General features: G+C 39.2%; 1 protein-coding gene across 2 annotated transcripts; it reads right to left on the bottom strand.

Annotated features, from left to right (window-relative positions):
* Window positions 1-833: 833 nt before the first annotated feature.
* Window positions 834-11491, bottom strand: vegfd (vascular endothelial growth factor D). Of its 2 annotated transcripts, XM_051123467.1 has the most exons (7): window positions 10729-11481; window positions 5374-5572; window positions 5100-5290; window positions 3658-3788; window positions 3131-3234; window positions 2783-2904; window positions 840-2348 (listed from the first exon to the last, which is right to left on the bottom strand). In XM_051123467.1, exons 1-6 carry the CDS (start codon window positions 10816-10818, stop codon window positions 2807-2809), a joined length of 813 nt encoding a protein of 270 aa, XP_050979424.1. In that variant the 5' UTR covers window positions 10819-11481; the 3' UTR covers window positions 840-2348; window positions 2783-2806. The 2 variants fall into 2 exon arrangements, with proteins under 2 accessions (XP_050979425.1, XP_050979424.1); XM_051123468.1 differs by lacking the exon at window positions 2783-2904 and having other exon boundaries at window positions 834-2348; window positions 10729-11491.
* Between the last annotated feature and the right edge of the window lie 870 nt (window positions 11492-12361).

Raw genomic sequence — 12361 nt, 5'->3', positions numbered from 1 at the left:
AGGATGTTTAGGAACGCAAAGAGGCTGCACTGTGCGTTTGGCACAAAGTGATCCGTAAAGGTCAAGATATCTTGGACGACTCCCAGGCATTTGACACTCCAGGGGGCAACGACTGTGTGACCTTCAACAGTAATGGACAGAGAGCGTGCGGGGAAATCACAACCTGGAGGAAGAGGATGTCCGAACTGTCAAGAATGAGCTTAAGGAGATGAATAGGTGCCTGAGTGAAAATGTCAGGAGTGGCAGGTTGTCTTTTCTGTGGAAAATATGTGGAGAGCAGTTCATTTCAGGAAATAAATCCCATTCAGTGCAAAAATCTTGGTGGTTCCTGGTGGGTTTCACCCATTTATCACAACCACACATACCAGGATTTTAGCATTTCGGACTTGATTTGGTATAATCAGTTTCTCAAGCAAGTTAGCAAGCAAGAGTCAGAAACATGACAAACAGCAACATCTAACTAAATGTATTTATATTTTGCTTATCTAATAATATAATCTATTGTAATATCATTGTGTTCTATTGCTACAAACAAAAAATGTAAGCGCGCCTTGAATCTGCGAGTCGTTTTGTAAATCGATTCACTAAAATGAATCTGATCTTTCAATGCATCATTGCGCAATAGCGCGTACAGTCGTGTTCATGTTAATATGAAGCCAGAATGTGGCGGAGAATGGCGTTTTAGCGATTTATCATGCTAAATCTCATAGAAAAAAAATTTGATAATATACTGGAAAGGATAGGTTTTGAAAACAGCTGACTGCGCTACTGTTGCGACACTGTCCTTTAAATGCGAGCCAGCTATATGTCATTTTAGTTTAATTGGAGTCAGCTTTGACGTCTGTTTTTCCGGTAGCTAGTTAGACAGGGTAACATATTAGAATATGAGTCATAGTGGTTTTACAAAAATTGTTCTAATTATTCAAGTTCGCCTCCAAGCTGTTTACCTCTCATTAATGTCATGATGCCTACTGTAAGTAAGTGTTTCCGTGGAAATCTTTCCGGAGGAAAAACCACCATAGCCACTATGTTTGTGAAAATTAGTCAGGCATTACTGGCTACCTAAAAAAAAGTCTCCAATTAGAAATACTGTGTGTGGCCTATAAACAGGAACAGAAGCAGAACTGGAACAGAAATCTACACCAAATTTCATCTGGCTTTCCAAGACCAAACCACCTACAGAGTTTCCAGGTTGGACAGTCATTAGTACAGTCAATTTCGTCATATTGCAGGTACACACTGACGCTTGTCAGGTTGCACTGACTGCTTTTTTATTCATTACCTAACCTATTAGAAGACACTCAGGTACAGGATAGACCAAGGCTATAGTCGTCACCCTTATTTCCCTGGTAAATATTTTTCAGGGTAAGTCTGTACAAAGTACAAAGCTCAAAATGATTTAAATTACAAATAAAAAAAGTTAAACTATAATTTAAAAGGTTTTATGTCATAGATAGAGACATGGTGTTTGTTACAACAAGCTCTGTCCTTCAAAACTGAAATGAACCATTCACTCTTGGATTAATATTGATTTCAGGTTATGTTGATAAACTACAATAAACCAGAGTGATTGAAACGTAATTATAAGAGCTCAAGAGTTCTTTGGTACGATTTTAATGGGCCTTAAGCAGGAAACTATTCTTTAATATAAGTTATGATGTGTCCTTGCAACATGAGAATTCATGTTTTCCTCTTTGAAAATACTTAATGCTTTCATACACTACATTAAAAAGGTTTCTGTGGTCCTTGAAAACATCACAATCATAGACCTATTTATTAAATCTGCCGTTTTTTATTTGAACAGCTTTCATCTCCAGTACATATTTGATTTTTTTTATTGTTGGCAGCATGCTCAGTGGTGAAAACATCAAATTTAACCGAGGCCTGACCACTTCCTCAAAGCATGTCAAGTAATGAAGTACTTCTGTATGTACACCATCCAACATCTAGTCCTCTTGTGCCATAAAAACATGATGTGGATGGAACCCACATAAACCCCACCAGGGAACATTTTGAAAAATTATAATTTATGCTTAAATATCATTATTTTAGATATAAATTATATCTAAGTTCTAAATTCCACAGACATTCTTTAGGGTGAAATGCTGTCTTCAGTGCAAAGGAGACATTTATCTCAGATGTATTCAGACAGAAAAGCAGCGTTGTTTTTATATTTAGAAAGCTATTGCTGCCATGTTACTGCTGAGATGTGTGAATAAATGTTAATAAAGTATTTTTATTTGATATAAATAGAGAGATAAATAAATTAAATGGTGTTTCGCAGTCTCTGCACTCGACACTTGCAGATTGTCAGGGTGTTGTGTTCATTGTTGTTTTCTCTCTTGCAGCTGTAAAAAAAAAAATATGAATGAAACTGAGTGTCATTAATGGGATGGTAAGAAATATCTCAAACATGCATCTATAATTTAATATTCACCATGTATTTAACAGTCTATGCTTATCGCAAGCCGCAAAGGATGATTTACAAGTCAGTCAGGCGTATCAGACAATAAATCTTGACAGGATGATCAGATCCCGACATGGAGTGACATATTACACGGCTGTTAATAAATACGTGGATATTAAACAGCTGCCCTGTAAGTGTTTTATAGTTTTATCTCTATGTTATCTTAAACAAAAAATGACACAAACTTGAGGTTGTTTGAAATATAATACCATTTAGAATGAAGTATTCTGTAATGTAATTCAACCACTTTTCATTCAAACATTCAAAGGCCTTGCATGAGTTTTAATATCTAAAATTTTTAAAAAGTTGTTCTACCTTTAGAAGATTTGTTGAATTGTGTCACGTATGGTGTAATCTGTGTGTCCATACTTTTGGAATACATTCACATCGCTCTACATCAATCTCACAGTCCTCCTCACTGATAGCAGACGGAGGCTCTGATATATATAAAAAAAGTATAAATAAAATGAAAGCATTATCGCAGATGTAATAAATGTGTCAAACATATGAATCATGTTCTTGTGTGTGCCTTGATGCGTCTATATTGAATAAAAGTTCCTGCAATATAGTGACTAATATACAATAAAAAGTAACTGAGGCATCAGTGCACTAGGCCAGAACAGAAAGTGGCAATATGTGAGTTGAAATCAATTACTCACTTACCTTGTTTACTGGAGGGGTACGTCACACATCGCTCTGCCGTCCAGTCCCATATTAAACCTTTGTTGCATAGCCTCTTGTCTTCTGGCTTACGTGTAGGAGAGCAACTGCATACACACACGCAGACATATTATTATGCCAGCAAACACTCAAACTCCTACATGGCTGCCACTCAGCAAGGCACAATCTGTAATTTCTCCAAGAGCAACACTGTTGTATCAACAGTGAATAACACAGCATGGCACTGGAAAAATAAGGGTTGGGTCTAACATTTCAAAGAGTTTGATGTTACACCACAAGAGAGACCCAGCCAATTTCAGTAAAAATGCATTGCACTCAGTGTAAATGCTGGGGAATACTGATTGCCTCATTGATAACTTCATCCAACTCTACCGGTTTGTAATCACTCTGGCATTTTCTAAATCTGTTAACTCAAGAAAAATAAGGTATTATTGGATTTTACATTGTAGACCTAATATTTCATGTCTGAGGTTACACCCAGTTTTACACCAACCTATTCTTTTACTAACCTCTTCTTGTGCTTCTCACGAACATGTCTGCGGATCAGCGAATGTTCCTGGCACATACACTCAGTGTGATTGGCTATTTTCACCAGCACAGGCTCTGGTCCAGATTTATACGCCAGACTCACGCTCAAAATCTGTGAAGAAGAGGATGTCTTTTATAAACAATGAAGTGGAACAGAATGTACACATTAACACATGTTAAAGGGATAGTTCAGCCAAAAATGTAAATTCTGTCATTTGCCCACCCTCATGTTGTTTTAAACCTGTATACCTTTCTATTTTCTGTAGAACACAAAGGAGAAATTTTAAAGAGTGATACTGGTTGTTTTTTTCCATTTATTAATAATTTAGGTGACCAGATTTCTCATGGTGTAATACATTTATTTAACATCTGTTGTTGTTTGATTAACATTAATGACACATTAAAGGATGAGTGGAAATTTGAGTGAGTGAAAAGAACGAAAGACATGAACATCTTGGATGACATGGAGCTGAGTAAATTATAAGGAAATTTTCATTCTGAAAGTGAAGTAAGGAGAACAGATCACGTTCCATCTGAGGGGGATCCAACTGGGATCACGCGCGCTTCCGGTTTGTGTCATTCAGCGTGATTCCACTACCTGCAAGTTGATCAATAATCAATTGTGTTCAGATGGTAATTTTGTTTCTAGGCTGTTCTCGCTTGACAGAACACTACTATTACTCGCTCTGATCACCCAGTCGTAAAGAAATTAATAAAATCCAGAAAAACACGATTTTTTCTTAATTAGTCGGGACACTTGATACAGAGCTGAAATATGAGAATGTTCTGGGAACTCGATTTATAATCGTCAACTACCAAGGCTTTAAAACTTTAAAAAAGACACAAAAGCACCTTAAAAGTGGTCAAAATGAGGGTCAGTAAATAATGACAGAATGGACCCTTTTCACAAGACTGTGATGACGCGTTTTAACGGTCATCATCATCATAAATCCTTGAAATTTTTTCATATTTAGATTTTTTTTTTAATGTATGTACATTTATAACACTGTACTTTGTATTATATCACCTTTTAATCAAGTTTAAAAAAAATAGTTAATACTAATGCGAGGGTGTTTCTAATGCCGCGTCTATCAGAGGGACAGTAAATTTTACATTGTTCTCTCTTCTAACTGCCGATATCAGTCTTTCTCAATTTTTTTCCTTTGATTGAAAGTCATGAAAACACTATCGTGGAGTTTTTCTTTTGTTATTTGAGCAAATGGGAATGCAAAAAATATATTTGTGGTACACTCACTGCTCTCGGATTTTACCCAACTATGGCTACTTCCGGTATGAGAGACCCGGAAATGTGAGAAAGGTCTATTGTTTTTTATTGTTTCCCAGTCACTGTCCCTTTAACAATGTGTAAGATTAGACATTAATTTGTGTCTAATACCCACGCAATGCAATGAGTAGTGCTCACAGTTTTATTGACATAAGTCATGCTTGTGTTACGGCAGGTAACTCCCTCTTTGTTGCAGCAGCCGCCACACCTGAAGACAGAGACGCATGGGGGCTTAAAGAACACTGCCGTATTGGTGCCCAGCTCTTTAGCCACATCGACACACGTCTCTCTGGGCATACACTGTGTTTTCTGCCATTCGTCATCGATGTCTGAAAAAAAGGTACTTTAGGTCCACAAATGCATTTACTTAGACACCACATGTTTCCAGTTGTTTTTGCATAAGGGTTTTAACCTTTTAGCATCTCTGGACTGAATGATGCGGCCGCATAGCGAGTTGACCTGCGGTTCTCAGGCGGAGTGGCGTATTCCAAGTGCTTCAGCTTGAGTCTGCATCTCCACAGCTTCCAGTCTGGGTATTCGGTCAACATCAGAAGCTCATCCAGACTCCCAGCTTCCCTTAGTTCTTGTTCCCACTTCTCCTGGTTTATGTCCTAGGGAGAAATGCAATCTTGAATGGGAAATAATGATGACATTGGGGCTGCAGTTTTATAAGAATATGTTTGCGGCATGCTGAGTAAAATTCAGCCAAACGTAAGGAACAGCACAGCGGGTGTTAAGGATTAAAAATGAATGCCCTAATTCTACACAAATTAGAAACACCTTCTTTCCCAACTTTACAACCTACTACAAAGACTTGCATCATATAGACTTCCTGCTGTCTGTGTGGTATGTGAAGTCTTGGCTAACCAGTAGGATATAACCTAGATAGATAGTAATGCACATTTTATATACTTTTATTCTACAGCTATTAATTTCTTTAGAGGTAGGCTACAAGTTTTTAAAAAGAAAAAATGTGAGTGCACATTTAAATGAACATTTTCTTTCTATCCACTAGAGGGCAGTAGTGATAATCAAAGTTGGATTTTCTCAGCACTTTTTGGCTGTGAGAAGAATCTCTATTACACTAGGGAAAGGATGCAGCTGTTCCTCATGTAGTTCTGTCATGGAGGAATGGGCAGTGTTGCATCAGAACTTAAACAGATCCTCAGTCTTACAACCTCAATATAATCCACAGAGTTTTCCCTCGTAACTTGTTGAACAGATATATTATAAATTAACATGACAGCACAACCGTCAATGTAGGTAAATGTCTTGAGTCTTTAATCATCTGAAGTAGTTCTGCTGACTGGACAGTTGCACACAAGTTACTGCTGGATTTTTAGAATTTGGTCTGTAGAACCTGTCTAGAGCTTCATGCTCAGTCTAGGCTTGTTGTCAGGCCATAAAGTTAAGATTTTCTTCTCGCAAACCAGCTTGTGTAGCCAAACACATGGAACAGCCTCTGGCAGAGGCCCACTCTAAACAACTGGAACATACGCTCTATTAGCTCAGTATGGACCACCTGTTTAGAAGCTCAGTGAAGACACAGATCCCAGGGATTGGAGTTTGGGACGCTTGCCATCAATATGAACAGAACAGCATGGCTGTTTTGCAAAACATGGATTGAATAACTACTAAATGCCTAGTGGCAGCTGCAGAATAACCTTTACAAAGTCACCAGTGGTCACTCTTACAGTGGCCAATGCTGATATTGTCAACCTTCAGAGTAGAATAAATAATGGTAGATATAATGCCAATACTGTATATTGTACTCTCTGAAACTTGCTTCTTATTGATCAATCATGGCATTGCACAATCTGATATTTCCTAATATTTATAGTGTATATCAGTCTACAATCTGTAACAATGCAGATTGTAGAGAATGTCAGTATTGTCAGTATTACTGTAATATTCTACCTGATCTCATGAGGAAAACGTACCTGTGGGACCTTTTTCACAAGACGTGAAATATGTACCAGTAAGTACATATCACTGCAGTTTCCAACAGAAGTGAACACTAGAGGCGGTAAAGTGAGCACTCATAATCATTTTCGTTCCCAGTTATGATTACAGCTCCACATGTTTTACTTTATGTTTCAGGTTTAGGGTTAGATGTAGGGGTGGGTTTAGGATTAGGCAGTCATGTAACGATTTCAATGAGAGGCGGTAATAATTTGTCAGGGGGTCAAAAATTGGCACAATACTGAACATAACAAACTTGCTTGGTAGCTCAGCCGGCACTGAATTGGACAAGGATGTGGAATCCTTGGGTATGAATGCTGTGAAAACCATAACTCACGATGAAAAAGCTAAGATGAGAGAGCTAAAATGGTATGCTTGCGATTGCGTTTTTACACCACATTCGCTTTTGTTCATACTATCGGGTAGGTTTAGTGATCAGATGGTACGTTATTTTAAAAGTCAGAAATGCGGTGACGTGCAAAACCAACGTCACATAAAACGTACCATATGTACGTTCATCTGTTTTGGGGAGAAAAACCAAACACTCTTTTAGCGCCACTCAGTGGACATTTCACATCGAATATGTGTCTACCCACGCAAATACAACCTGATCTCATGATCAAAACATACCTGTGGGAACTTTTTCGCAAGACATACGTACCGCCATGTACGTTTTTTGACATATTTGATGTGAAAGGTCCACTGTGTGGCACTAAAAAAGTGTTTAGTTATTTTCCCCGGGACAGATAAATGTACAGAAGTACTTTTTATGTGACGTTGGTTTTGTACATGTCACTGCAATACTGACTTGAAATGTCTGTTGAGTGGTGCTCAAACTCTAATACTCTGTGACGTTTTAAAATAACGTACCATCTGCACTACACCTAAACATACCCGATAGTATTCTAAAAAGTGAATGTGACGTAAAAACACAATTGCAAGCATGTCGTTTTAACTTGTTTTTCAATCTCTCATCTTTCAGCTCTTTCATCATGACTCATGTTTTTCACGGGATTCGTACCCAGGGATTCCGCAAGTCCAGTTTCATGCCGGCCGAGCTACCGAGCAAGTTTATTAAGTCTGGAAAGCAAAACATATGGCGCTGTAATCATAACTGTGTACGAAAACGATGTGGTCGCTGTTTTACTGCCTCTAGTGTTTATTTCTGTTGGAAACTGCAGTGATATGTACTTATTGGTACGCATTTCGTGTCTTGCGAAAAAGTTCCCACAGGTATGTTTTCGTCATGAGAACACGTAGGAATGATAGGATTGAAGGATATTCAAAAACAAATGATTAAGTGAACATTTGAGAACAACCGAAAATGTATTGGTACTTATTACTTACAACTTTAACTTTGCAAGCAAACTGGTGATATTCACAGCATTAAACTACTTGCACAAGCATATTGGTTCATGCTGCATATGCAGCCAATAAGCTTGCTGCTTTACATTTAAATGCCTGGTTAGCATTCACTAGAGCTGTTTCATGCTTTCAGAGTTCCTCTGAAACCCTCCACCTCCCCAGCTCCACCTGTATTGATCTGCTACGGGTTATTATATATGCTATTTGTGCAGCAGCAGTATTTCTTACATACTCACAGCACCATATTGACGAATGTTTTGGCAGTAGCAAGTTCCTGTCCTTGCTTTGCAGCAGCAGCAGCAATTCTACCAAGACCAAATACATCAACATTGTCATATCCATTACCATGCTAAAATCTTCTGAGAGTTGCCATGGTAAAACTATGATTGCAAGTATTGAAGAATTCTATTTGTAACAACAGTACTTGTGAGCCTAGTTCCTTCTTGAAAATGCACCCATGATCAATACATTGGTCTTGCACCAGTTTACCCTTCACTACAAAACAGAAAAGGAAGTGGATAGTTTATGGTGTGGATTACGTACACATGGTTTGCTTAATTAGTTGGAGTGCACATACAGACCTTGAAGTCTGCCACCTCTCAATCAATACCACATGAGTTATTGTGAATATTGATGTATTCAAGCAGGCAAAACCCAGCACTGGCTTGGTTTTGAATGTTTACTACACACCGGGTGTGGCCCACAGAAAGGGTGATTAAAAAAAAGAAAGAGCAATAGGGGCCAAAGGACTTCCAATCATGCTTTTATGAGACGGGAAAGCCACAAAGCGGGCGGAAAGTAAAACAGCCAAGGCCGGGATGGAGAGGGCTGGCACGCGATATGGAAGTCATCACTAGAGAAGCCTCGCATCCTGCTCTCGTGTAGTGACATGATCTTCTATGATCCCTTCAGTATGTTAGGGTGGAGCCGTCTGCTTTCACTTACCCGCGCAGACGGGGCAACAACAAACAGAAAGAGCGAGAGAATGAGGAGGGATTTAAAAGAAAGTAGGAATATGAGTTACAACTGAGCAAAATTAATGAGCTGGAGGCCTCTAACAAGCAAGACGAAATGAGACGGATGAGAACACTGAGAGACCATATAAAAGACCCTCAGGCTGCATTCGGATATCACACACACATATGCTAACACAGCCTCTTTATGTGTATCCATAAAAACTAATAGGATATTATCCTATTGCGCCACTGCTTGGAACCCATAACCCTTCTTACGTAACCTACCATTGATATACACACACAGAAAAACAGATGAATGGCCTCAACAGCTCGTCTTTGGAAATTCTCACAAGTAGCCACTGAGTTCCCCAGGGCGCTTCCAGAGGAACCATCTATCTTACCTCGAAGACTGCAATTCTGAAAGTTGTCGTTTACTTCAAACTGATTTAAGCCTCACTTCCCACGGTAACATACAGGAAAATGATTGAATTTGCTATTAAGCGACCTTGAGGTCACAGCAGGAGGCCCCATCCGGCCCTGCTGAGCTTGCAACAGGTCCCTATTCAGTGAGTCAGCGAAAAAATGACATTAAATGGTCTTGGAACAGCCATTTTAAAGAAATAGTTAAGCCAAAAATGAGTTCCAGTGTTGATTGTATGGACAAAAACATTCTTCAGAATATCTTCTTTTGTCATCCTCAGATGAATGAAAGTCAGAAAGGTTTGGAATGACATAAGGGTGAGTGATTCTTAAAAATAAAGGTTCTTTATTTCATCTATGGTTCCAAAGCTTTAACTGAACTTTTGTATTCCACAAAAGATTCTTTATAGTGGATAAAGTTTGTTTAAATTTTTAAAATGTTTTAAGAACTAAGAAAAAGTGGTTCTTTTAAGAACTCAATGAAAGGTCCTTTGGCATCATTGGAAAACTCTCTTTTGGAACCCTTATTTTTAAGATTGTAAATGAACAGACTCTGCATTAAAAACCTCACAGCTGAGAATGGACATTATAACAATTTAAAAACTTTTCAACTTAACCTCAGTATCATTCAAATTCAACTGTTCTCAAAGGTTCTTCGTTCTTTGGGAATATTGGAAAACCCTCTTTTAGAACCCTTGTTTTTAAGATTGTAAATGAACAGACTCTGCATTTTAAAGACCTCACAAATGAATATGGACATTGTAACAGTTGAAAACCTATAAAAATCAACCAAACCTCAGTATCATTCAAATTCAACTGTTCTCAAAGGTTCTGTGGGATTATTGGAAAACCCTCTTTTAGAACCCTTATTTTTAAGACTGTAAATCAACATACTCTGCATTTCAAAGATCTCACAAATGAATATGGACATTGTAACAATTGAAAACCTATAAAAATAAACCAAACCTCAGCATCATTCATATTTGACTGTGAACAAACAAAATGTCCTGAGGTTTTGGCTGCACTTGGTGTTCTACATGTCTGCTGAGGGATGCCATACTTACTCTCTGGGGTCTGTAGGCGTCCACAGCCAGCATCAGTCTGACATACAGGAGTAACAACATGTGAAGTCCAGCACATTTCTGTGTCTTCATCCTGCTACTTACTCTCCAGGGTACCGTCCAGTGATTGAGCAGCGAGGGAGGCCAGTCTGCGTATACGCTCACGTGCGCTCACAAATCACGAAGCAGGTTTCTCACACAGGACCACACAGGCGCACCAATAGAGACCTGTCACAACGAGCTTCCCAGAGCCAAATGGGCTCTCCTCTTTAAAAAAAAAGAGGAGGAGAAAGAGACATCAATCAGCGCTGGTCTACTCTGGACTTTCTGCGATTCTCTCTGATCAGAACGTCCTCTTGATGCTCTCATCCGTCTAGGACCGGCCAAACTTGGCCCAGTGTTTCCACGGATCCAGATGTGTCACACTATATATGTGTTTGCAAAATCCGCCACGGGCTCACATCCAGTCTTCTTCAGCCGCCAGTGCGTGCAAGGCCGTCTGGGAGGCGTGCATGTCTGTCCCGTCGCTGTGCGCTCCAGTCCCACTCTGCTGTCACCACGTTTCCTGCTTTCCGACTTCCAAGCTCAGTTGCTCGCACACAGGAACATGTGGTTTTAAATGTGATCCAGACCTCTACAGAGGGCAAGGAGTGAAAGAGGGGGAGGAGGAGGAGGAGGAGGAGGAGGAGGGAAGGGGGGGACGGAGGGATGAAGGGAGGAGAGAGAGAGAGTGTGCGTGGAGAAGAGAGAATGAATCCAGCCAATATCCCACTTAAATGCAGCAAAGTGGCGGGATGAAAAAGGAGGGGAGCTAAGCCGACATGCCCTTTCTCTCGTTCTCTCTGTGTGTGTGCGTCACTCCCAGACAGACCCAACAATGAGCTTGTAATACGAGTCGGGAATTAGAGGAAGCTTTAACGCAGCGTAATGGGTTGTGAGTGCCGTCCTCTGTACCCAGACTCTACGAGCTCTATCCGTTTATCTGAAGGCTTTTACTTTAAAAGCTTCAAAGGAATCTATTATCAGCGCTCAAAGGAATCTATTACCTCATTGTTTGTGTAGATTCTGAACATGGTCACTTTTACAAAATGTGGATGAATTGTGTGGTCAAAATCTGAAGTGTTATAAGTGGGATAGTTCACCCAAAAATGAAAATTCTGTCATTAATTATTCACCCTCATGTCGTTCCAAACCCGTAAGACCTTTGTTTATCTTCGGAACACAAGTTAAGATACTTTTAACAAAATCCATTCTTCATAAACATGTCTGAAGATTTCGAAAGAGAGGATGACTTGCAATTTTTTTGCAGATTTACTTATTTGAACCAGAATATACAGACGATGAACTACCATGATCAGAACAACCACATGCGTGCGTTGTGAACACTCGTCGAAAACTGACATGGAAGAGAAGAAATTGTTAAATAAAGTCGTTGTTTTTGTTTTCTTTGCGCGCAAAACTACAAGAGTATTCTCAGAGCTTTATAATATTACGGTTGAACTGCTGATGTCATATGGACTATTTTAACAATGTCCTTACTACCTTTCTGGGCCTTGAATGAGGTAGTTGCATTGCTGTCTATGCAGGGTCAGAAAGCTTTCGGATTTCATTAGAAATATCTTAATTTGTGTTCGGA

The sequence above is a fragment of the Labeo rohita genome, chromosome 11, assembly GCF_022985175.1.
Source record: "Labeo rohita strain BAU-BD-2019 chromosome 11, IGBB_LRoh.1.0, whole genome shotgun sequence".
Taxonomy (NCBI): Eukaryota; Metazoa; Chordata; class Actinopteri; order Cypriniformes; family Cyprinidae; genus Labeo; species Labeo rohita.
Note: the sequence above shows the minus strand (reverse complement) of the source record. Positions and strands in the feature narration are given on the sequence as shown.